Source organism: Gymnoscopelus braueri (assembly GCF_963280865.1).
Source record: "Gymnoscopelus braueri genome assembly, chromosome: 19".
NCBI classification, from domain to species: Eukaryota; Metazoa; Chordata; class Actinopteri; order Myctophiformes; family Myctophidae; genus Gymnoscopelus; species Gymnoscopelus braueri.
The window spans coordinates 20,033,385-20,060,314 of record NC_137621.1 but is presented as its reverse complement, the minus strand read 5'-3'; the positions used below and the strand labels follow the sequence as shown (position 1 = coordinate 20,060,314).

The following is a 26,930-nucleotide window of genomic DNA, read 5'->3' as shown; positions in this document are numbered from 1 at the left end:
ATGGCATCAAATCATGGATCCCTCGTCAAGGAAGCCACTTTGCTGCTTGACAAATTCAGCGCCGGCCAGCAGCTGTGTTTGGATGATTTCTTAGAAGATGCCTCACAGGTCATGAAGGTAGACAAAAAATATAAATAAAATAAAAAAACATGTGTGCATGCGTGTGCACTTGCACTTTTGGGCTTGTTTTTCTGTTAAATTGCTTGTAAATATTGGTAGTTGCAGATTGCGTTTTTTTGGGGCTTGTTTCTAAAGTGTAGTTGCTTCTTTGGTCTTTTTTCCTATTGCTGTTTAAACCAGTGTTTAATTTTCAAGTCAATGACCCCCAAATTAATATTTATTTGTCTGCGGAACGGAACCCCATCTGAAAATATGTTATGCCATCCACAGGCAGCCAGGGACCCCCATACAAGATTTGTGTTGTTTAAAAAATATTCCAATTTTTTAACATTTTCTTAAGCCTATGCTGAACATAGCAGATCTACGTGAGCTTGTAGATCTATTTCCTTTTTTATTTTTTCCATAAATCTTTTTATTGGAAAATAACAATTGAAACATTCAGCCATTAAATAATATATATATATATTTTTTAAACAAGACATTGACAACAAAATAAAACACAAATCAAAAGATCGGCTATTTTCAATTTCAAATAGCCAATGCATTATGTTTAAAGGGCGAAGGGCATTGCTTATTTCTCTCGCAAAATCTGGCAACACTGATGTTGATGTGGTCTTTATCCTAGAACGTGGAAGCTGAGGACAAGAGGTTCATACTTGACATTGTTTGTGGCTGTGTTGAGCACAAGAAGTTGCTGGACATAGTAATCAATGTCTTCTATGTTCAAAGTGGGAAGTGCTTATCCAGGGGTGATCGTCACCAGTTTGTCAGTAAGTGAAAATTTGCTAGAATTGTTCACACAAATTCTATTTTGGAATTGCTTATGGTTTTCACCCTGAACAACCTATCTTGCTACGTTGTTCTTTCAGTTATCTGTTACCTTGCCATGTTCATGCAAGATGCACTTGGATTTCCACATTTTAGTAACAGTATCAAATCTCTGGACATCAAGAAGATGCACACAGTGAGAAACAGAGTTTCTTCTATGTTTGTACTGTTGCATTGCAAAGAAGTCAAAACCTCATCCCATTATGGTATACATACAATAGCCTATCATCATCTTTGCTAAGCCACTCTGACTTTATTTCCAGTTCCTGACTTTCTTCTTCAGTGTCACAAACCTAACCACGTGGATACGAGGAGAGTGGAGTCAGATCTATGATGCTGCCTATGTGGAGAGAAACTGGATTTCTCCTTTGCTGAGGTAGGCCTACAATGACATTTGAAAAAGGTCTGGGTAGTGTGAGTAGTCTTACATAGTATGACTCTCAGATCATCTCCACCACAAAATGGGATGATGTGAATTGAAGCACATGCCTATAATTGTTGTCCATTAGATGGCGCCCTGAGATAGATGTTCTCTTAGACCAGCTTGCTGCCAGGATGTCTCGAGGTGGGGCACAGGTCAAAAAAGATCCCACCAAGAAGACGACAGAGCCGCAGGAGTTCTCTCTTACTAAACCTAAACCTCGCCCTCTCCTTGCACCTGAGGCCATTCCATCACAGGAAAAACACAGACCAGTCAGTTTCCTTTACATTACCTTATGCAGTAAAATCAGAGTGTATAGGCCTATAAACATTGACCCAAATGGAACCAATTTGGGTACATGTTTAAAGTCTCCCTGGTGATTTGACTGTGTATCTTTCAGCTTTCGATAGGCAGTGTTTTCTGTTTTTATTAATAGCCTATAGTTTCATTATAATAGCATACAGTCAGTTTTAAAGAGAATAAATCAGACTATTGTTACATTAATTGTGTAGTAGCTGTCATGGTTTCAATTGTCATAATGCTTTGTGTTTCTTTAGGTGCCAAATAGCACCTACAGGCTTCCAAACGAGATAAAAGCTGTAGAGGAGATCAAACAAATAAACCGTCAAAAGGCTGAGGTAGCTGTCACTTTTTTTTATAACACCATCATTATGACTTTCTCTCTTTCTCTCAACGTAGAAATGATTAATGAAAGTGCCATATAAAGAGTTACATCATTACATGAATTGTAATGACATTTCTGCTGTTTTCCTCCCAAGCAAATGCTCTATGAGGTAAATATCAAACAGTTTAAATGCGCAAATCCACAGAAGTCAGAACACACTAAGGTAGGAACAATGGATTTTAACAGATGCTCAATGTAATCAAATGTTATCTAAGCTACTGTATATACATTTTGGATGTTTTTAATTGCAGCAGATGATTAAAGTCCAACCCAATTATTGTAAGCACACTGCACACATAATTATGGTTCCTATAGTTATTTGTATGTCTTGTCATAAACAGAACAAATATTAAATAGAGATATATTGCTGTAACGTATAGTATCCTAAAACTGAGGTGGTAGCCACCTAGGACCAATCTCTTTTTTTTTTATGCTGTTAGGCCTATAAACATCAGCTGTCCATTACATTAAGTTTAATGGAATAATCATTACTCAATAACATTAAGTGTGGTGAATATTATAATTCAATTGTTAGTAAATCATCATAATACAAACCTGAATGTGATTTTTTGGGGTTTTCTTTTACTTTGTAAACAAATGATGGGAGGTTGTATAGCCAGTATATAGACATATTTGCTTTTCCTGTGTTGCAGAATGTTATTTCCCAAATTAGGGAAGATTTAGATTCCAAGCTGAAGTTCAATTCATTTCATTCCTCTGGAGTTCCATCCACTCACAAGGTAGAGGTACATATAATAATTACATTTACTTTCAATATTTCTGTCAATATGTTATTTAGACACCAGTGTGTCCCCAGTGATTAGTCCAGGCCCAGGGCTGAGAGTGTATGGGCCCGATTCACTAAGCTGGTCGCAAATAACGTGTAAATAAAGTGACTAAAGGAAGGTGTATTTTCTCTAAGCAAAAAACGACGTTTGATTGATTGAATATTTTATTAGGCAAAAAATGTTCTAAAAGGTCCGTTCATAAAAGTCCTTGCGGTCTTGTTTCCAATGAGGTCCTTGATATTCAAATCATAGACATATATACGTGCAATTGACAAAGAGGTGTGTAAATCCCTCAATTGTGCGGATCACAGTTGTTCCTCATTTTTGCCTGAAGGTCAGAGGCGCGTTCATGTGGGAGATCATTTGCATTGATCCACGCCCCATTTAAGACAATAAAAGGTAACCGGAAACAACAACGAAAGGATATTATATAAGCCTTTTCTACTGAACATTGCTCACCTTTACTGAGGTAAAAAGATGATGTTAGAATCCAGCAGGGCATACTGGCACACTGCTATCCGAATACATTTTAATGCAATTCAATGAATTATTTCAGTGGATTTTTATTTCAGTTGTTTTATTTGATGGCCTCCATACTGTCCTAGCATTTGGCCCTCAAATATACAACACCCAAAGGCCAAGTGGCCTTGCCCCCTATAAAGATGAAATTATAGGCCTGATCACTATTAAATATTATCTATGCATTCACCAAATTCTTTATGTTTGTCTGGTTCCTTCAGACAAACACATGGCAGGTGAAGCTTAACAACACAGCTATCCTGAGAGAAGGAGCGCTTTATAACCGGCAGGTGGAGGTGGAGCTTCAAAGGTGCAGCAACATCCATTTATCACTCTTTGCAGTCTTTGCACTGGCAGTAACCAATCAGTTCTACACCAAATTTCATCACCATAAATAACCGATCTACAAGAGTTTCACAAGCATTGAAACGTGATTCGTTGTGAGATCTTATAGATCTGAAATGTATTTGTTGTGTGTATTAAAAGAATGGAGCGTCTGGAGGAGGGCGAAGGTGAGCCCTCCTCTTTCCTACGGTGGCAGAAGGAGACGCGTGACAGGGACCTCCAGGAGTCGATTGCCCAGGTTGAGCTCAGGCGCCTGGAGGGACTCATCAGTCACGAGGAGGCGGCTATGGCCCGAACACGCATCATGGAGCACAACCAAAAGAACGTGCAGCTTAAAAAGGAAGAGGTTTGTCCATGTAAAGTATGATCATAATGACTGATAATGACTAATGACTAATGTTTTATATGAAGAGTATTCTATTGACAGGCCCAGTAATGTATGCAGTGATTCATCTCAGGGGTCCTTGGGTTTGTTGTCTTGTAGACTGCTCAGTTGATGCAAAGATATGCTCAGAAGCGGTTACAAGAAGAAAAGGAAATGAGAGACTTGGTGCAAAAAGTGACAGAGGGACACAAGAATTCAAAGGCAGCCAAAGTGAAGTTGCAGGAGTTCAAGCAACGCATAGGTACCTCACCTCACCTCACCTCACCACATGCAGGACATGATTCACTTGGGTTTGAATTTTCATAGCACCCTGATAATTTGTATTCTCCTGAACATTTGTCACAGTTAAAGAAGTCTCAGAACAAATTCAAGACCTCCTTCGCCAGGCCCTCGAGGAAGCGCAGGCAGAGCTAAGCAGAAAGTTTGAGATCATACGTGAGATCCATGCAATGGAATCTGTTCCGTTCATCAGACACAAGTTTCTGGATGACACAGAGGTGAGTGGAGGAAAATGGATAAATCTGCAGTCACAGCTAGAGACAGATGGAGTACTTCTGTGTCACCTGGATATGTTGACCACTTAAGCCCTGTGGCCCTAAGCCCTAGGACAAATCACTGTGATGTCACAATAACAACAACATTCACTTCCGGGTAGACAACTGGCAGTGGATAATTGTGGAGATTTTATAATTATTAGAGGTCATACAACAGATTATATAGACTCCGTCACAACGTCTGTTTACCTTTACTTACAGGCAGATAACGCCTAAGTTCAGTGTAATCATTCAATCGGTGTAGTCAAATTTTCACCGGCGATCCGGCGATGTCAACAGTATATGCCCATATATGGGCATACCCCATGCCCCCCTTTTGTGCCCATATATGGAACTGACTGATTTATATGCGCCTGATGCCATGATGACACATTGAGGTTAGACAACACATCTCATCCTATCCTACACACAAGGCATACAGTGTTTATCCGTTCGCCTCCTAATGGCAAACGAATTGGCTCCAAACTTTGCACAAATATAATGCATACCTTTCCAATCTAATACCTACCTTTCATGCTTTGAACTTGAATATTTTCCTTCCTTTCAAACCCCTACAGCCACAGCATTCTTTTTTTTTCTATTTTTTTTTTTCTAAATTTTTCTTTTTTACTCCCAGTGCCAATTGTCTATGTAATCCTGGGCACTACCTTCCCTCTGCCAACCTAGGGAGGCCAGGGCCGAGCTCATGCCTCCTTCAATGCATGAGAGCCAACCAGTGGCGCGGGAAGGGGGGGCTATGGGGGCTGCAGCCCCCCTGGTGATGGGAGCAGCCCCCCTGGTGATGGGAAAAAAAAAAAAAAAAAAAAAAAAAGTTTTATTTTTTATAATATATATATATTTTATGGATCATAGCAGTCTGTTACGGTCATGGATGAACTTCAACCTGGTGTTTGCACTGTCTTTCTGCCTTTTTGTGTGGGGAAAAACACAGAAAACCCCCAAAAAATCACAAAAAAAATTGCGCGCGGGCGCGAGGAGTCCCCCCCGACGCACAGCCCCCCTAAGTATTAAGGACTTCCCGCACGCCTGGAGCCAACTGACCTTCTTGTCACCTGACAGGGGAGAGTTTCCCTGGTTGGACGTAGCGCGTGGAAGGAACACGTTATTCCAACCAGTTCCCTTCCCCTCCATCAGGCGCCCCGGCTGGCCAGGGGGAGGCAGTATAGTGACCAGGATTACTGCATGTTTTTGTGAGGGTACCTACCCTAGGAGACACGGGGAGAACATGCAAACTCCACACAGAAAGGCCCTTTCGCCAACCCCACCTAGGGTATGGGCACTGATGACGCGGAGGAGAGAACACACCCCCAGCGCCCACAGCGTCCCCTGCGGGAATCGAACCCAGGACCTTCTAGCTGTGAGGCGACAGCACTACCGACTGTGCCACCGTGCCCCCTTGCATTTTTTTTTTTTTTAAAGATATTTTTCTGGGCCTTTATGCCTTTATTTGGACAGGACAGTAGGCTGACAGGAAATGGGGAGAGAGATGGGGGGGGAGACATACAGCAAAGGTCGCCGGGAACGGAGTCGAACCCGCGACACGCTGTCATGCTGGATTACCATCTTATGTGGTATGCGCCTGGACACAGCCACAGCATTCTGCATAGGCGCCACATATGCAGACGTGCGGTGCAGGACTTGCGCATTTCACTGCTGTGTTGACTACAAATAAGGCATGCCACCAGCAGCAAGTGGACAGGAGAAGCCCTCTTTATTATACAAACAAATCATGCCATGGACAGTCAACACACTACCTCTCTTATATATTATATATATTATATATAGACTTACATGTGCGACGATGCTATCCAATACGTGTCCTGTTGCGTCCCACAATGCATAGGCGGATGAGTAACCATATGCGGTGTATCAGCGTACCATTTCCGCTGCCAACGGATAGTCAGCGGTCAACACACTACCTCTCTTACTATTACTAGGCTTACTTACATGTGCGACGAAGTGTGTGTGCACAGAAGAGTAATTTGTCAAAAGCGTGTTGCATTTGCTTAACTGTCCAATATGTGTCCTGTTGCGTCCCGAAATACGGTCAGGTCACACAATCGGATGAGTGAGCATAAGCGCTGTAACATTTTCGTGCAATACCAGGACCTGGCAAGGGCTTTAGACCCAGTTAAAGATATAATGGAAAACCTTTTTTTCCCCCCTTTCATCAGCTCATACAGCTGGCCCACACAGGCTCGATAACTTTGCCATTGAGTTTGACGTTCACACTCAATGGCACACTGGGAACTGGTTAAACAAACTGAATTTAAATACATTATAACGGAATATGGCTTTATAAGAGATCTTTGTTAATCTCGTGTGTGTGTCTACTGTTTATGTGTGTGTGTGTGTGTGTGTGTGTGTGTGTGTGTGTGTGTGTGTGTGTGTGTGTGTGTGTGTGCGCGTGCCTGCATGTGTGTCTCAGTTAAAAGGTACGACACAAACAGCACATTTGGGGAGACGCTGAGCCCATTCACTTGACCTATAATTCAGGGGTCCAGTAGCCTATATACAGTATGTGCGGCCACGATAGGCAAGCTGTCATAACAACCTTGGACTGTATTAACTGTGACAGAGGATGTGTGCATTACATGCATTACAGATGACTCTGTTAACCCTGTTAATGCAGGAATTTATGTTGAAATTAAATGTGATACGGCCAAGGGATGAAAAGCACATTAGCTGACTCATTTTTATTTATCCTATATTAAAATTGGCTGAAGGGAGGACTGGCCAGCTGGACCTCTGACGTCATGCTCATGTCATTATGACATAACCAGAGTTCCCAATGTTGCATCAAGCAAATCAGTCAGCTCCATGTATGGGCACAAAGGGGGCCTGCCCATATGGGCATATACCAATGACATCAGGGATCTCCATTAATGAGCATAAAAGGAACAAGGACTGACAAATACAGAGATCTTCATATATGGCCATATCGGTCGGATCAGCGGTGCGACGTAGGTGTGAGGGCCGCCTAGCTCATCTCTAGTAATAATAATTGTGTGTGATGTATGCAGGGGTGTACTGGTTGCACGTACGTGCCCACACGTGTACAGATTATGCACGTGCATACCAGCCAGACTGCATTGCGTTCCCATTATGAGCCATTCAATGGAGTGGTATGAGTGACTACCTGGCTGGTTTGCATAATATTACATACTGTATGTGGTTACCCATCATCGTCACATGCACAACACACAGAGCAGTTTGCCTACAGATGCAGTGCTGGTAGCGGCAATTAGTGTCCAAAGCAGGGTCAGGACTCTGGATTATTAATATTATAAAATAAAAAAGATAAAAATATTTCAGTGTGTGCATGTCCCTACTACACCGATTGAACGACTACACTGAACATAGGTGTTATCTAACCGTAAGTAAAGGTAAACAGACGTTGTGATGCAGTCTATATAATTTGTTGTATGACGTATATAGAAAATAGTTGATCTACAAGCTCATAGCACATCTCCTGCAACACTGTGAGATTTTTTTTTGTTAATGTACCCTTGAGTATTTTGTTGAATGACGCATAGAAGAAATACCCGATCTACAAGCTCAGCAACACATGAGCTTGTAGATCGTCTATTTTCGATCTGCTTTTTTGTTTGTTTACCGTACCCATATGAGCATGTTGCTCCCCGTGTCGCAGACAGCAGGCCATGACTTGTTAGGAGAAATGTCCCTGGCTGAGCTGAAAGAGCGGCTGGCAATCCTTAAGGAAGCAGAACGACATGAGCAGCAGAAGAGACACGAATGGATTCTGGAGGAGAAACATAACAAGGAGCTACTTCTGTTGGACCAGCTGGATGCCATTGACCTACACAGGAAAGCATTGGGCCATGCTGCAGCATGCAGGTCAGAGAAACATAAAGTTGAATAGACCGTCCAGAGGTCTGCAGTCTTTTAAACTTTAGCTATGGCCTTGACATGTTGCAAGTGAACAATACTTGTTCATTTGTATATGCATGGTCACAACACTTGTGACCATGCATCTAAAGATGCCTGAACACATATTCATAATACTCTTGGTAGGAAAGAGGAAAAGAAAGCAACACTGGCTCTGCGGCAGAAGGCAGTGGCTGGGGATGAGAGAGTGCTGGCCCTGCAGAAGAAGTTGGCTGAGAAACAGCAAGAACGTCAGAGACGTCGGGAGAATGAGAGGAACAAGGTCAAATCCTCTGACCTGGCAAACCCACACGCTGTCAAAAACTCACAACACAAAAATGTGAGCATCAAAGCACATTTAAAATGTACTAGTAACTGTGTTGTTTTGACTGTTACATATTTAAACATCATTGTCAGTGCTAAACAAATCATTGCTTATTCATTATTAGAATTTTCTGTGATGATGTCAGGAAACCCTGGAGAAGCAGTGCTGGGAAGACTTGGAGCGAAGCTTAGAGCATCAAGTCCAGAAAGAATCACCCAACACTCAAGACATAGACATGTCTTCTAATCTACAGTATATTCATGCAATATAATATTCTGTTCATTTGTTCTAGATACATTACAATTATTACTCCCATTAGTCAATCAGTAGTCCTTGTAAATAAATAATAAAGGAAATACATGATTCTGATCACGTTTATTTAGCCCCAAAGACCCAGAAATACATCATGTACATCATGTTAGGCCTATAATTCTATACCACCCTATTTTATCCTAGGTCAACTATATGATCTAGTGTATTGGATTCAAAAGTCAAAAGCGGAACACCTAGGAGTCCTATTTTGACAGCGCAATTTAACGCTTGGCAATATGTTCTAACTTGCACCGGGGAGTGTGACCCAGTGCTATTTTTGCTATCTTCCGCCAAGTGCAACACCAGTGCTAGATGCTATACGGCCCTGGATTAGCTGTAGGTCTGGTTAGGGGTGTTACATTAATCAAACCAATCAGTGTGCCATTACCTTTAAGACCAAGGTTACGCTTTGCGCAAGACACAGTGGCAATATCAAAAGAGCACAGAATGCCTTTCCTAGCGACAAAGCCAATGTCCTGCATGAAGTGAAGCACGTGAGTTTACAATTTGATAATGTGATATAATGATGAGGTGAAACAAAAGCTCTCTGCTTACCAAAACATCACATTGAAAGATGTCCAAACAGATGTCTATTTAGACATATCAACTAAGATTCACATTCTCAGTTAGCTATATATAAAAGCATCCCAATGTGTTGCATTTCTCCCCCTTTCTCACTCTCCAAAAGAGCACTGAGTTGAGAGACATTTGGATGTTTCATTTAGTTTGGCCTGCTTCTTCTGCTGGACAAAAATACAGAAGGAGCGAGTGCATTTTACGGCAGCGGAAGCTGCCGCGGAACTGCCGGTGGTTGATACCATATCAACCATGTCGAACTGGAGCTTCTTCATGGCAGCAACGTATTTCTCCACCAGGGAGCGTAGGATTGACTGGGGTTTGGGCCGGATCGACAAGCTGCCGGCGGAGCAGCGGCAGCTGCCGGCGGAGCGGGGACTTCTTTCTTATTTTTTTCGCCGATAAAGTATAGTTTTGGACCATGACGATGACGGAGGCGCGCCGACTCAGCAGACCTTGAGGCCAAGGAGTCGCGCCCGAGCGCCTCCAGGCGCGAGTGCCCGCGACGACCGGCCGATGGTCTGCTAGTCGACTAAGCGCCGTCCGAGTTATGTACCGATAGGCACAGAATCGTAAATAATATTGGTGGGGACTGCGTTTGCCCCACTGACTGCGTTTGCCCCAACTCTGGCGCCGCCGGCAGCTCCGCGGCAGCTTCCGCTGCCGGAAAATGCACTCGCTGTCCCTCCAAAAATATCTGATCTCCAAACTCACAACACTCCATTTGTTTCCATAGCCGCTTTTCAAACAATCATGTTTTTTTTTCATAGGATTAATGAAGGATTAATTGCTTGAATCTCTGAATTGTTTGCATCCAGTTTTAGTCCCTACATCCAGTTTTAGCCCCTACATTGAATTTAGACATCTCTCAACCGCAACCTTCCTGTGCCCTCTGATGGGGTTTCAGAAAGAAGTGGGGGTTAGCAAAACACCACCTATCCAAAAACCGGAGCCCCTGCCCGGTTCCCTGTTTTGGGAATGGATTATACACTGAAAACTGTATTTAAATGAACGATAAAAAAAAAGCTAACGATGAGATCCTTCTCTTGGAAGACCTTCTCTTGGAAGAGGGCAAAAATGAACACCGCTTTCACCAGGAGTGACAGTAGCCCTCCTGGAACTCCTTAGAGAAAAAAGAAAAACATTGATAATTTTTTCCTGTTGCCATTAGATGTGTGGATCGCATCGTTTTTGCCAGACCCAAGGGGTCGGCCTACATGAGGCTTTGTCGGTCGGTCGGTCTGTCCCTCTTTTCCTGTCCTGTCCTGTCCCTCTTTTCCTCTGCACACACGTCATGCGAAGTCCGGCCATTCAGATTTCAACCACTAGGGGTCTGGCAGTACCAGGTCTCCTGGTTCCCTTGTTCACAAATGTGTGAATGTTTTTCAATTTTTTGTAAAATCATAATTTCAGATCCAATTTTAGGTCTTGCCTAAATATGGAGCCGTGTGGAATTCATATTTGGACTTCATTATGATATATTGATGACGTCAGAGATTCACTGGCAGAGATTTGTGCTCCACTGAGCATATTTCTAATTGTAACTACCCTTTTACAGATTTGAAATAGTATGGGGTTTACCATACTGTTATACATACATGTTAACCATTTTTTATAGTGTGACATGGTTTACTTTTATAAGCTTTTTCTAATCTAAATCTATTTCCATTGGTGCCAAATTTTGCTGGCTGGGGCTTGAGGGAGGGTTTTCAACCGAAACAGAGTGTCCGATGCAGAGTTTCTGTTCAGGGCCATCAAAAACCTGGGCCTGGCACTGGCTCACCTCTGAGAACTCCTCCTCATTAGGCTCCAGACCCTCAGGGCAGGGCAGCTTAAGAAGTTCTTCTCGTAGTTGGGCTGTGTGCTTCTTAAGTGCGGCAGCGTGGTGAGACATAGAGTGGCCAACGGTCTTGTCACTAGTGTACTGCTGGATGTCTGCAATCCACTCCTTGCACTGTGCCATAATCTCTGCCCGTTTCAGGTAAAAGTGCTTTTGTATCACCTCTTTGAAACATGGGGAGGGATTGAGCATCTGCTCCAGCATGGCCCATTTGACAGTGGCCTGCCGAATGTTGGCGTCGTACTCGCGGGAGCTTTGGGTGCCTCTGGGGGTACCACGCATGGATTCATAACCTGGCTCGTTGAAGAAAGGCTCAGGCACCAAGATCAGAGACTGCAAAGACACCAGTACCTGTAGAAGGCTCGTACTCCGTGGGTTCCATTTCTCTTCTGGTCTCCCCGACCAAGTGTTGAGGAGACTTAAACATACTTTTCCGTCTTCATAAAGATTAGGGTTGAAGCGCACGGTTTGGCCCCCTGTGGTCTCCAGGTTGAACAGTGGTGGGGAGTTGGGATAATCCTGGGGAAAGAACACATCAAACTCAAAGCAGCCGTTGGTGTATGGAGAGTCGGCCGGACCTGTGATGAGAACCTTCATTATGTCCAACCTTTCATCGTCACATCGGATAAACACACTGGAGGAGGAGGAGAGAGGCAGAGAGGTGGAAAGAGTGACAGCCTCCTGTGCCAGGCGGCGGGCACGAGCAGCACTGTTGGCATCGCTGGTATTATTCACCTGACACTTGTATTGGTAGTTGACGTGGAAGACCAACTTCTCATTCTCGTCTTCCGATACCATATCAACCATGTCGAACTGGAGCTTCTTCATGGCAGCAACGTATTTCTCCACCAGGGAGCGTAGGATTGACTGGGGTTTGGGCCGGATCGACACCTTTTCCTGGTTGGCCTGTCGTAGGCTGGTGGTAGCAGCGTGAACTATCTCAGCTGTTCTCTGGATGTCCGACACCAGCAGTGTCAAGCACTCGGGCTCTTCATCTGAAATATCCGTCTTCACCTCACCTTTGCTCTTGTCTTTCTTTGACCTGAGGCAGTTGGTGTACATGTCCATGCAGGTCTTCATCTTGGCCAACAGCATGCTTATGGAGGTCTGTCCCTCTGAACACTCCTCCTGCCCAGGATCCCTGGACAGGGGAAGCAGTAGAGCCACGAGGGCCGAGCAGGTAGAGATGGCCCGCAGTAGCTCCAGCAACACCTGATACAGGGGCACATGGCGTGCCATGTCCATTACAGAGTCGTTGCGTAGATAGGACAACATGACGGGGATGAGGCAGGACTGGCTAAGCACCTCCTGCAGCATTGAGGGCCAGGCCATGCTGCTGTGTGTCCTGTTTTCCCCTGTAGGGACATCGCCATCATGGCCACCTACAAAGCCTGCTGGGTTGATGTAGCTGGCCAGAACCTGCAATAGGCAGATGACATGCTCCTCTTCCAGACGCTGTTTGGTCAGAGCCTGTTCTATGTCCCAAACAGATTCTGTGGACCCAGAATTGAAACCTGTTCCCTTGGCCCAGTACAGCTTTTGCTCCTCATTGGTGCCTACCCCATGACCATTGGACACCTGCTCACCATTGGACACCTGCTCAGAGGTGTTGGCGTTTGGGACGTTAGGCGCTTGATGGCTGAGGGCCGAGAGGCAGGACATGATGAGGTTGATGGCACCGATCTCAAGGGCCTTGCGACGCAGCAGTACACCATCGTCTGTGGTCAGGGGAGTGCTGCTAAACAGATTGTGCAGCACATGGAATGGTTGCGTGGGCAGCACATTGGCTGACGGAGACTTAAAGATGTGATTCCCATCTCCATCGTCTGTGATGCCCAGGACCAGGCGCAGCAGGCACTGGGCATGCTTCCTCTCCTTGAGCAGTACCTCGGCATAGCCGGGTAGCCGTAGGAAGAGGCCGAAGGCGGCTAGGGAGTGCGGGAGTACTGCACTCAACTGCAGTATGGTATCGGGGTAGAGCATGGGCAGCCTCTCTGCGATGAGGGACAGGCCACCCATGCTGGCGAACACCTGCAGTGGTGACTCGATGGGACTGGTGGTCTCCAGCAGGGATTTGTCGATGGCTGTGTCCGGGCAGTCGTCGATCAGCGTCATGGTTTTGTTCTCGGGGCAACTCAGCATGTCACAGTGCTCCACTTTCTCTGTGCATTGCCTCTTGAAGGAGTCTGTCTTGGAGAGGTCCGGGTTGGAGATGACCTTGTGGCCCAATTTGACCGTCAGGTCAATGGAACGGTACCCCAGTGGCAGCTTGCGATTGTACAGGAGGGTCAGCAGCTGGGCCAGGGTCAGGTCCACTGGGAGGGGATGATCTGGAAGGAGTTTGTGGTAGAGGTGGAAGACGGGCACGTTTATAGGTTTGGCAGACGAAGTGGTCATCTGAAAAACAGACTGCTTCTTCATGACTTGTCCCCTCCTAGAAGGTGGCCGAGGAGGTGTGGATAGGGCATGGTTAGACTGGGACGTCATCTTCGTTTCCATGTCACTCTTTTCCCCCTTCCTTATCTTTTTCTTTGCTTCCTTCTGTTCGTTAATCAGCTTGGCTGTAATGCTTGGGGTATCTGATACCTGGTCTAGGACCTCAGCCAGTGTGGTGGAGATGGGCAGATGGAGGGTGCGGTACTTGTGCCCTGCTGAATACATAGGGTGCTGAATCACATGGCTCGTGCAGTTTAAGCGTCCTTTGTACAGCGGACAGGGAGACTGGACAAAAACATTGACTTTCTCGTCCTTCAACATGAGCTGCAAGAAAAGCTTGCGGATGAAGCCTGAAATATTTCCAGACACAGGCACATTCCCTCGCTGGGGCAAAGATTGGAAGAGCTCACACAGCAGCTGTGCCATAAGCCGCTGGTTGTTGGGGTGGCAGGAGATGCACTGCAGGAAAAAGGCCACAGTGGTGTTCTCCAGAGTGGTCCTCTGCTGAGTGGTGAGCTTGCCAGCCCCCAGCCGGCCTGATGACACCAATGAGTAGTGGGACGCCAGAGGTTGAGGCTGGGGTGGTAGGGGGCATGTGGCTGCACCCATACTCATTGCCTGAGTGCAGCTCGTACCGGCACTGGCTGAATTGGCACCCGTGCTGGCACTGGAGTGGCACAGGAGGAAGAGCAAGGCTGTCCACAGTGGGCTTACTTCCGGTCCCCCTAACCAATCTCTCATGGTGTGATTGTTCCCCACTTCTGTAAGGAAGCACAGCACTGGGATGGCCAGCTCTACAGACAGAAGGGACATGGCCAAGGAAGAGTGGGCGTGGTGATGGTGATGGTGTCGTTCAACCTGGGAGGTGGCAACTGCAGGCAGAGGCAGGTTAGCACTGGCTAGGAGGTCACAGCAGAGCTGGAACAAGCTCTGAACCAGCAGGGAGGGGAAGCCAGAGTCTAATAGCTGCTTAATGGCTCCCGGGGACTGAGAAGCAGCCGATAGCGTCGCCAACTGTGACTCAGAAAAATTAACTGGTGGTCTTGTGTGCTTGGAGTCATCTGTGAGTCCTGCAGAGGCGGCTGCAGTGGTGTTGGCATAGTGCTGCTTCTTGCCATCATCTGTCATGGAGGGGCGGTGGTGTTGGGCCTGGCAATGGCTGGTACTGGGTGCCACAATGCCCATCCAGGACATGAGCAGTGAGAAATAATTTGGGTTGATGTGGCATATGGAACACAGGAGGCTATCTACAGCCTTTTTCATCACCTTGTTGCAGGGCAGTGACGTGGACCAGTTGTAGAGCAACTCAAAGAGCTCACTATCCAGCAGCACAGGGAGGTCATAGTTGACAGGCAGCTCGTAGCTGTGCCACAAGATGGCAGCAACACAGTGGAGGTGGGAGGGTGAAGGCATGAGGAGGCCATACTCCCTTAAAGAGGTAGAGGCTGAACAGGGGCCCGTGTAGCCAATGAGACCACTCTGTTTGCGGGCCGCGACCCGTGATGAGTCATGGACCCACTGTAGAAGTGCCTGAAGCCTGACTTTGGTGCCAGGGTCCTGGGTGGTACCAAGCTGGTAGAGAATGTCTATGGTGGCGTCTGAGGAGAGACCATCGAGCCGTCCAAACATTAAGGGACTGTTCAGATTAGCAGGGTCTGTCCCGGAGGCAGAACAGTTCCTGAGCAGGATGTCAATGAGCTTGAGTCCAATGGGGGTGGACTGCAGGCCTATCTTAACTATCACCACCTCAATGTTGGATGAGTGCATGCCACAGTAGGGCGACATCAGCAGGGCAGCACAGGTCTGCAGCAAGTTGGTGGTGGGCGCTGCAGTACTAGCCATCATGGCCTCCAGGTCACTGACATGAGTCAGACAGTGGTGAAGCAGGTGCAGCCAGCCAATACTGGATTTGGAGACCTGGTCCTCAGAAGGGAGGATGGGATTGACAGAGGCGGAGGATGTGTTCCCAAACGCAGTCAGTCCCAGGAGCTTGATCTGGGACAGTCCCAGGGTGCTGGTGTCACGGGGCCGTTGGAGCCTCAGACATACAGCTGAAGCCACCTCTGGCTTCACTAACTGGATCTTGATGTAAGTGAGGCCACTGGTTATAACTGGTGTGGAGAGGGGCAGCATGTTGACCCCATCGGCACTAATCTCCACAGAGACAGAGGAAGGGCAGGTGGCTAGGGAGGTGAGGTCTGGTTGGATGTGGACCTCCTTCAGCAACATGGAGGTAGGAAGGTGGATGGTGAGGTCAAACCATGCTTCTTCTGGCAGGAAGGTGTAGGACCAGGCACGGTAACCACGTTGAAGGAGAGGAGGTGTAGCTTGGAGCAGGACCTCTACTGGCTGGGCTGTAGAGCTGCTGGAGGTAATGGTGCCTAACGGAGCAAAGTTGTGGAGTCCCTCAGTGTTGTCAGGCTCCGACAGGCCCCTGACTGTGGCTTTAAGGCTGTCATCTGCTGCCTTTCCTGGAGCATAATCCAGGAACTTCATGATGGTGGACACCATGCTGCATGCTGTGTTGACAATGGCCCGTGTGCTCGTCACCATGTTTTTACAAATCAACTGGACACCACCCATGTCATGGAAGGTCTTGAGAGCTTCGCTGGTTTGTAACACTTGGAGGATGAACCACAGCAGAGGTTCGGACAGCAGACAGGTAGAAAGAGAACCCTGTCTGCCCATGTAGCCACAGGCCATGTATGTGAGGATCGGCTGCAACACGACCTGGACTGAGGTGGCCCTCTTGCTGAGGGTGGTGAGGATGGTAAACAGGCCATCGCCCACCGAGACATCTAGACCACCATGGAAGTTCTCATGTTTGGTCAGTTGGAGACAACTGGATCCTATGATCATGGCCATGGCACTGCTGCTACACTGGCCCAGGGCTGAGAGTATCCGACTCATTATCTGCTGATTGGCAAGGACCAGGTCAGCCACACCTGCCAGTGGTCCCTGATTGGCCGTGGACCCTCCAGCTACGCCTTCTTTGCTGCTGTCAGCTGGACTGCTGCCCGCTGGTGGCCCGCTTAACTCCCTGTCCCCGGACACGGACAGCTGCACCAGCGTGTTTACCAGCTTGAGTAGGTCAAACATCAGCTGGTCACGTGTGTTTTCACCGCAGACAGCCTTGGCTTCGCATGGCTCAAAGTTGTTGGTGAAGAGGCCGTCAAAGCAGGAGCGGGCACCTACCGAGCTGTCCAAGCTGCTGCGTGACACTACCTTGTCCGAGCACAAAATGTAGCGGTGCACCAGGAAGATGATGGACTCGATAACGGAGGAGATAGTGCTGACTGACACCACCTCGAAGTTTTGCTCCAGGGTAAACTCCAGCAGCTTGACCTGGGCATCCAGAGGACCCTGGCCTGACTGAAACGGACCCCTTTCATTGTTATCCTGTACAATGCACATTCTGTGCATAAGCTTCAGCAGGAACTCGCAGAACATCTGCGGGCAGGCGGATGACAGGTGCACTTGTAGGCGGGTGAGGAATTCCTGCATAGCCCGGGTGGCTGTGGGCCCCACCTGGGAGCTGTGTTGGCTCTTTCCTTGGGGGTTGCTGCCGGAGAGGAAGCTCACTAGGACATGGACCAGTGTGGGGTCGGACACCATCTGTTGAGCTGTGCTTTCCTGACCACCCAGACTGTTGCTGGAGGCAAGTGTTGAAAACTGACCACAGGCTGGCATGTTGGTCATGAGGGTGAGTGAGTGCAGAACCAGACACCAGGTCTTCAGGGAAGTGTTGGGATAACAAGCCAGCACCGTAAGGAAGCTGCTGATGGATGCTTGGTTGAGTGGAATGGCGGGCACTCGGCTGGCATTGAACAAGATGTGAGAGCCACTCTCTTCATTACCATTGCAGGAGTTGAGGCTAAGGGTCAGCCACAGCTGCACCAGGGACTCAAACTGCACATGGTGTACCTGAAGCATGGAGAACAGCTTGTTGAAGCAAGCACTCAGCATGGGGATAGAAGAGGCCTGCACCATCATAAGGCTGCTGCCAGGAGAAGCTCCCTTTTGCAGCCCACTCTGCAGGGAATCATCTGTCCCATTGGCGGGCTGGGCCACTGTGAGTGAGGTTGAATTGAGGGCTTTTAGGATGGAATCAGCCTGCAAATTGGCCATCATTTTGAGTGTCAACTCTGCTTGCTGTTCCAGCCCCACTTCCAGACGGGCATCCAATGCTTGTGACACAGAGACGAAGGGACCTTGTGTGTCAGACTTGGTACTCGACCAATCGACCTTTCCTATGTCGGGGGTGTATCCGGTAGGATACATGGGGGATTGAAGGCTGTGTAAAAAGTGATTTAACTGACTATAGCCTCCGCCCAAGCTGTTAAAGATGACCTGGTCTTGCGTGAGCAAAGATGATAGAGGTGGAGCACCTGTGATGATATCGGGCACAGAGGCCTCTTCGATGTGTTCCACCAGGGGAATGGGCGCAGGCTGGGGCAGTGAGTCATCTGAGTCATCCGTCTCCATCAGAGGGTCAGTTGACCCTGATCCTGACAAGGAAGATATCCTGGCCGCTTCATCCACCGCCCCTTCATCCATCACATCCAGAGAGCCTGGTGACAGCAGCTCACCTGCCAGGATGTCTTGTAGCATGCAGGTGAGTGAGTGTTGGGCCCAGGCTCCTCCCCAGGAGATGTCCACCCGGTTGAAGTCTGTCCCCACCAGGAGGAGCAACAGGTGCTCCAGCTGTTGCTCCGACACCACTTCACACAGGTGGATGGTGGGCTGGGTGGAGTTGGCTATCCTAGCTAGGACTTTACAGACGAAGAGCAGCAGGTCGGTGTGGCACGTGAAGTCCATGGAGAGCAGGAAGAGGGCCAGCTTCTGCACAATGGAGATGCAGCACTCACGGGCCAGTGTGAAGAGCAGAGGCTCCCCTTCAGGGGCCTCCTTGTCCGTCGTGGCCTCCATATCCAGTGTGAACTGGGGACATTCGGCCATATGCCGCAGACGAATCAGATCTTTAAAGTGCTTTGATGTGGCCTGTTGCTCCACTGGGAATTTATTGGAAGAACCTTTGTTACTCTGGATCTCAATCTGCTCCGAAGTTTTCTGTTTTGCTTTCAGGGTACTGTACAGGCTACTGTTGCCATTGGTTGATGTGCTGATAGACTGCAGGCTGTTGTTCATCAAAATCCACTGGTCACCTGTGTAGGTCAGGCCTTTCAGGCTACTGTTGCCATTGATTGATGTGCTGGAGTTCTTAGACTGCAGGCTGTTGTTGATGAAACTCCACTGGTTACATGTGAAGGTCTTGTTTCTGTCCTTCTCTCCAAGGTGCTTTTTAGCACCTGCAGTCTCGTCCTCCACACTGGCCACATAGTCCATCAGTTTGGACACTAGCATCACCACCCAGCTGATCATGGGAATGTCAAGCACACTTTCAGTCCTCCGCTGGGTGACATCCAGAGGCTGCTGTAAAGGAAAGAGCAGGCTATCCAAGAGGCTGAGCAGGCCCTCTAACACACCACTGTTGTGGAGTGATCTTTGTCCAATGCAGATCAGGAGCATAAACACCCTGTCTTGGGGAAAGAGGCTCTGCTGTTCAGAGTTGTACAGCTCCTGCAGAACATTGGAGAGGAACTGGCCCCACCAGCGCTTGCCACCACACAGCTGCACCAGCAGCAGGCCCGCAGGCAGGCGGATTTGGGGTGTACCGTTGATGCACAGGTGCTTGAAGAGCTCCTCGCAGGCCTGAGCATGGAAGGTGCTCTGGAGTACCGAGGGTACCAACTGGTCATTGTTGGAGTGCATCAGGCTGAGCATTGTGTCCAGCAGGTAGCGGATGATGGTCCTCAACTGTTCGGTGGAAGAATTATGGATCAGCTCCTCCTGTGCCTCTGTGGTGGTCATGGCCCCGGGGCCAGGAAGCGTTTTGCGTCTGGCACCCAGCGACACACGTACCCTCTGGACAGCATGATGGGCCAGGTTGAGTTGCAGCTTCAGCTGGATGCAATCCTGGTAGGCAGAGAAGACACGCTGGTCCTCTTCCATGACCTTGGCAGTTTTGCGCAGGAAATACTGGGCGTTGTTGGCGCTGTTGAGGGGTGGCACGTTGATGTTCTGAAGCAGTGTTTCCAGCCGGTGACACGCTAAGTTATACCTGCACTGGATGTCCTCCTGTTGTTCCACCATCATGGCGAGGTTTTGGTCCGCATCTGGCTGGCTGGCCGCCTCGCTCTCTCCTTTAAGTGGGTCATGCATCAACTTCAGCTCACTCTCCCATGGTAAGATGTAGGTGTGGCCATAGTAGAAGCCCAACGGAATCTTGGGCTGGACATTAGAGCTGCCATACCGTCCATTAACAGTAATCTTCATGAATCTGCAGACAGGCGGTGGCAGGAGGTCATGCAGAATGAGGGAGTGGGTGCTGATGTCAGTAGCTACCACCAGTCTGCGACTGTCCACCTCCTCACCGAGCGTCCATATGTCTATAGACAGAGATGCCAGATCACCGCAGGTGGGGATAAAAGCATCGGTCAACAGCACAGGACGTCCAAAGTCCAGTGTCACAAACCGACAGAACTGGAATGACATTTGATCACGCTGGCGTGTGCGTTCAATGATGATGGACTGATGTGGAGGCTGAAGGAAGTGAGAAGCTCTAGACAGACCACTCTGTATGGGGTCCGGTTTGGCTTTCTTTTTCTTAGGTGCAACCATATTTAGCCCGTATACACCATAGTTCTGGTACCCAGCAGGACTGTCTTCAATGAAGTCCTCATCATCTGGCGGGGTGAAGGAAGATGTCATCAAGCCCATAGTCTCAGGTGCAGACCACGGAGGGATCATGCCAGATGGGTAGGCATATGTTGGAGGCCAAGAAGCTGCATAAGAGGTGGTCTTGGCCAACTTATCCTTCTGCTGCTGCAGTTTATGCAGCTGCTGTTGATTCTCCTGCAGCACCTGGAGTTGCTGCTCGGCAGACCCCATGTCGTGAGACAGCGACTGAAGCGCTACCTGGGAAGCCAAACTCAGTGCCATCGAAGCCTCACCCACCGTACCCGCTGATATACCATTCTCTGTGGGCATTATGCCAAATGTGTTCACTGTGGATATGCTGGCATCATCATCATGCTCCACTCGTGTACCATTACTAGTAGAGATACACGTGAAGTGAAGAGGCTCTACCTCCAGAAGGCCTGTCAGGGCTGTGAAGCTACCCTCGGCTGCTGCACAGCTGCTCGCCTTTCTGCTCCCTGAGATGACGGCAGAGAGGTTGATCTCGTCAGACTGGACTCCAATGCTGCTGTTAAAGACATTCTTACAGGAGGAGCCACCGACCTCCAGGTCAAACAGCACTGGTTCAAATGGAGAACTATACAGATCATAGCTGGTCTGCAACCGTGCCTCTAGTGGAGTGAGGCGGTCCTGCAGCTGGTGGGACACAGCGGTAAGCAGGGAGGCACAGGCTGTGCTGCAGCCTGCCAGGTCCTCCTCCTTAATGTAGTTCAGCAGCACAAAATACCAGAATACTGATCCACCTGTTGCTGCCGCAGGTAAGTAAGGCATATTGTCAAGAAGCGCTTTCAGTAGACCCATACTGAACGCCTGTTGACTCTGGTCCCCTTGTCCATTGCTAATACAAAGGGCAAGAAAGCGGGCACATTTGTGGGCTATACTCCGACCAGCCTCAAAGAAGCACACCCGCACAATGTCAGACAGCCTTCTTTGAGTTTTGGCCAGCAAGCCCTCCTTTCCTTCTCTCAGACTGCCAGCCAGCCAGCACAGAATGTCAAGGATGAGGCTCTGGGCATGCTCTGTGCTTGGGCCCTCCTCCGTCTGCTTACACAGGGCATTCATAAGCTTCTCATGGAAGTCTGGGAACTGCAACAGGGCACAGCGCTGGACTCCTTCTTTGGGTATGGATGTCTTCTTGAATGACCTGATTGTGATCGACACCTCTTGCAGTACATCACAGCCATGCAAATTGACGTTTTTCTTCAAGAGTGTCAGGGTTTCAGCCTTAGATGTCGAGACCTTCTCCTTGGAGGTCTGCAGCAGGCTGGAGAGTGGTTGGGAGTTGGTGCTCTGGGGCTTGTCGCTGGGCGTGGACATTACTGGCTGCAGAGTCTCCTCCTCCATTCCTTTGTTGCTCACCGCCTTGATATGGACCAGGAAGGACCGACACTTTCCCCCTGACATTCCTTTAATGAGCTTGGGGCTGGTGAGGCTGAGCATGCCTGCACGTCCAGAGAGATCAAGGCCGCTGGCAAGCCATACTGGACCACACAGGATGTCCTCCTTATGGTCCTCCAAGAATGGGCAGAATCCGGAACCTGTCGTGTCGTCCATGTCCATGAACTGGATGTCTTCTGTGATGTCATGCAGAAGAAATTGGCCGTTCTCCCCATTGGAAGAAAGGGACAGTGGTAATGATATATGCCTGTCCATTGCCGTGGTGCTGAGGACTTTTCCAAGCCTGCAGGCTTTGTTCTTCAGCACGGTGACCTGGATATTAGGAATAATGTTGGTGACATTGCTGTTCATGACAAACTTGAAATCCACATGGCCCACCATGCAGGCCTTGGGCAGAATCAGCTCAAACACGTGCTCATCCCAGCTTGAGCTATCACTCTGGAGCTTCCAGGTGCAGGTGTGCTGATGGTGAAGGTGCTGTGGGCGGTGCCTCTGTTGCTGCTGCACCTCTACCCAGCAGGTGGGCACAGTGGAAGAGAAGCAGGGTGTCAGTGTCTCGAAGCGTGTCAGCTCCACCAGTGACATCAGGCTCTCCACGCTCAGTGCTTGGTCCACCAGGAGTTCCACTCCTGTGATCCCAAGGCTGAAGGGGTCAGAGGAGGGCTTGGCTCTCTCCAGCTGTTCAACCCCCTTAGAAAGGGGGCCGTCGAATAACATGTCACCATCATCTAGATCATCACACACACCTCCAATATGAAAGAAATGAAGTTCTCCGCCTTTTGTGCATGCACAAAGGCGGTCGGTCCCAGAACAATAGGTGACAGAGACAAAGGGGTCTGTCTCTTCAGCTGACCCCTCCCTCTTGGGTGCCTCCACCTTAGCCAGGACCAGTAAAGTGGACAGGTCCAGGATCATAATGTTCCCTGCTTGTGTGGTCACAACTAAGTGTCCCAGGCCTGCCACCTCCATTTGCTTGCTCTTTTCTTTGGTGGAGGTGGACATACCAGCGGCTCTAGTTGTGGCCACTCCAGTCACTGTTCCAGGGCCACCCAATACTGCAGGGCCAATGTCGAAGGCGGTGGTGCTGTATTTGGGGCTGGGCAGAACCTCCTCTGTGGCCTTCTCGCTGCCATCTAGCACATCTGGATGGAGCAGTATGAGAGAGGTGACAGCATCATTTGGGTCCTGGATGTGCTGCACCTTCACAGGCTCCTCATCCAAGGTGAGGATATGTTTCGAGTAGTTGAGCTTGTAGAGAACCAGGTAGCCCCCTCCGCTTCCACCACTCAGGGGCCTCCGTTGCTGCTGTTGGTCAGCTGGGGGGGAGATAAAAGGCGTCTGGGGAGGGGTGGCACCCAGGTCGTGGTGGAGTTGGTGGGCCTCCACCCCACTGGCCATAGAGTGGATGGAATCACATTTAGGCTGGCTGCAGAAGTGGCTGAGATTGTTGAGAGCCTCTACTTGATTGATGCTGCTGAGGGACTCAATGCTGCATGGCTGTAGGCCCACCAGAAGATGCACTCCATCCCAACAGGGAGTTATTGAGTCCACATACAGATTCTCTTCTTCGAGCTGCTTGGGCAGCTTCAGGCATTGTACCAAGGTGGCGAAGGGAGGGGCAGAGGGGGTGGCTGCAGTCAGGGTGCTGTCCATGTAGCCGTTCAGGGTGCTGTCCATGTAGCCGTTCAGTCCCCAAAGATTAGCAGTAGCATTGGCCAACGTTGACTTTTCATCCACCTCCTTGATACTGTAGAGCAACAGCACGGGCAAAGTCCTGCGCATGACTGGTTGGGTGGAAAGGCTCAGAGGTGGGGACCCAGCTAAGCTGGGGGAGCCCAGGTCTGGGGCGGCTGTTGGGATGTTGCAGGTCTTTATTGCCATGGGGCATTGGTTCTGTAGGGACCCAGTGTAGATGGGCTCAGGGCTCTGAGTCCTAAGGAGACCATTCATGATCCTGAGGCCTGAAGCTGGGGCAGGGAGCAGTGTTCCTGCCAGTGGGAAGCTGGTTGCTGAGTGGTAGCTGAGCAGCCCTCCAGCCAGCAGGCAGGGGAAGGGAATGTTTTGATGCTCAGAGACCTTATCTTTGTCTGTGTTCTGGCTATGGACTTTAACCAACGAGGGGTTGGCCCCCAGCTCCTCCAGGTCTTTGACTGTGTCTTCCAGCACGCTGGCCACTGCCTCCCAATGGAGATTATCTGGCTTCTGCAGCACACTCAGTGCAGTCACTCCCAGGCTTACCTCCATGTTCTCCTGCTGGGAAGAAGGCTGGTCTGTGGGTCCACTGTCTGGGTAGTCCAACTGGTCATCACTACCCTGGGACACTCTCAGGGTCTGCTGGCTCTGCTTGTTGCCACACAGGATCAACTGCCTCAGGATGGCCGGGTCATACGGGTTGATCTCAAACTTCAAGTGCACCTTCATCATCTTGGACACGTCCCAGATGCAGATGTTGCCCCTCTTAGTGGCGGCTGCCAGGAGATGGGGGCAGCTGCCGAAGCCATAGCAGTTGATCTTGTCAGAGCCATCAGGGCTGCTAGGAAACTGGGCCGGGCTGGTGGCCAGTGTCACCGACAGTGGCACATTCTGCGTATGCTCACCCTTCACAAATGGACAGTTTGGGGAATGGCGCTCGTGCTCGGACCACGGCTCATCAGTGGGCTCCCATTGGACTAGACACACATTGCATGTGAAACAAAACGTTCTGTCATCACCTGCGTAGGCAGTCTGTTGGTAGAATCCTGCTTGGGCAATGGGATCGGGCTGAGCCCACCTATAGCTGGCATGAGGCCAGGCCGTGAATGTCTCCCTCCTGTTAGCCTCGCTGTACATCAATGACCGATCTACAGTATGATATGCTGTGCCAATCCCCAGCTCTGGCCTAGCACTGGGCAAGAGGTAGGAGAGCCTGTCCATAATGGATGAGGCCACAGACAAGGCAGCCAAATTCTGATCGGTCTTCAGCTGGGTAACAATGGCACCAATTACAGGCTTCAGTACGTGGTAAGGCAGATGGAAGGTCAGGACCGCCCACTTGGCTACTTTGTGATTGGCTGCTGTCTTGTATGAAATATTCTTCAGGCCCTCTTTGAGTTGGGTGATGAAGAGGTCGTATCCCTGGGTGATGGACACATCAATCTTCTGACAAGCCGACAACATCTGCTGGGCCTCTGTGATGGGTAGCTCCAGCTGGACCATGTCCTCAGGCTTAGCCACAGGGGCCTGCAGGGCAGTGTCCAGCAGCAGGATGCCATTTAGGTCCTTTCTGCACCCCACTGCATAGTCATCCACAAAAAGCACCTTGTCCACTGCAGGGAAGTACTGACACCTGACACGGCCACCGGTTTTAGCAGTTAAAGCTGAAGCCTGGAGAATGGCCCCTGACGTGCCGTCAATTACTTTAATACTGCCACGGCTGGTAACGGCTAGGATAGCATTAAGGGCTGGGTGGTAGGAGAGGCTTTGTAGGCCCTCCTCGTCGCAACGCAGGTAACCGTCTCTCAGCACAATCCAGTCTGAGGAGGTGACTGAGCTGGAGCCCAACAAGATCTTGGCTGCCATTCTTTTTCCTTTATTTTTTTTCTACCTTCTTCTTTTTTCCTGTATTAGGGATCTCCGTTAACACAAGCAGTAATATTGATCAATCCTAAAAGGCTACCAAAATTAAGTCTTCTGACACTGCTGACACACTGTGGCTTCTTCTTTTCCCCGTCACCGCACTGACCGCAGCAGCTGTTGCTATTCACTGAATCACAGATTCTCTGAGATCTCTGCCTCTTTTTTCTCTTGTCCGTCTCTTTGTCTCTCTTCACTTTTCAGGTTACAAATAATCAATCAAAAATTCCAGGTTTCAGCATTTGATTCCTATGGTTTGGTCTTCGTCTATGCAGTGATATAATTAGTAAAGCACCGCTGTTTAATCTATCTATACTTGTCTTTCTTGGACAAATACAAATGATATGCTCATCTTGAACACTTTATATAGGCTGGTTGGTCTGACATCGCACACAACACAAACTGTTATGTCTAACAACACCGATTTACACAGACAACCCTGCAGTTTGTCCAATGCTAAGTGCCTGTTCTCTTTTCCTTTGAAATAATAAAAACATTTTGGAAAGGTGCATGCACACTGTAAGATGTGTACGTTCTGCAGCTGACCAGACCTCACATCCTGTAACTAATGGCTGTGGATTTAGTGATGTAATGGCTTCATATCCCCTGGTGCCTAAGTTTGATCAAACATGGTGGAGCACAATTTCAGGTTGATGTTATAGGTTGACCCCCCCTGGTAAAATAAAGGCTGTCTAAATTATTATTTTACAATTCAGGTGAAGTATGCCTTTCATATTTATGATTTAGGAAAGTAAGACTAAATTAATTTAGGCAGACAGCCACATATTGACTAAACTTGATAATGTGCCACAAAATGACACTTACTGTGGTCATGTTAACTAAGTAATGTTGCACTGTAATTTACACCACAGAAATGAAATATCAGTCTATTAATTTTGCTCTTCAATAGAAATTTAATTTTTTTTATTTGTAGACTATTTTACTGAAATGCAATACCATTTCAATAATTAGAAATAGACCTTTCTGTGGGTTTCATGAATATTTAACCAATGAAAATAATTAACGAGAGCTTGTGAGTAACTAATTCTACATTGGATCCATTGTAACACTAACACAGGTAATTTTTCCATTTCCTGAAAAGCAACGTTTAGGACCGACAGCGAGGCAGAAATGTTACA

At 48.5% G+C, this 26,930-nt stretch overlaps 2 protein-coding genes across 2 annotated transcripts; one reads left to right on the top strand and one right to left on the bottom strand.

Annotated features, from left to right (window-relative positions):
* Positions 1-10,874, top strand: cfap99 (cilia and flagella associated protein 99; the record flags this gene model as incomplete). The annotated part of the gene is made up of 15 exons (XM_080414206.1): positions 1-117; positions 746-890; positions 990-1,084; positions 1,212-1,324; positions 1,458-1,641; positions 1,927-2,007; positions 2,149-2,217; positions 2,708-2,794; positions 3,583-3,671; positions 3,848-4,052; positions 4,191-4,332; positions 4,437-4,588; positions 8,298-8,503; positions 8,681-8,873; positions 10,815-10,874. 15 exons carry the CDS (start codon positions 1-3, stop codon positions 10,872-10,874), a joined length of 1,938 nt encoding a protein of 645 aa, XP_080270332.1.
* Positions 10,875-11,394: 520 nt separating this feature from the next.
* Positions 11,395-25,737, bottom strand: LOC308074700 (dual E2 ubiquitin-conjugating enzyme/E3 ubiquitin-protein ligase BIRC6-like; the record flags this gene model as incomplete). The annotated part of the gene is made up of 1 exon (XM_080414205.1): positions 11,395-25,737. One exon carries the CDS (start codon positions 25,735-25,737, stop codon positions 11,395-11,397), a length of 14,343 nt encoding a protein of 4,780 aa, XP_080270331.1.
* Between the last annotated feature and the right edge of the window lie 1,193 nt (positions 25,738-26,930).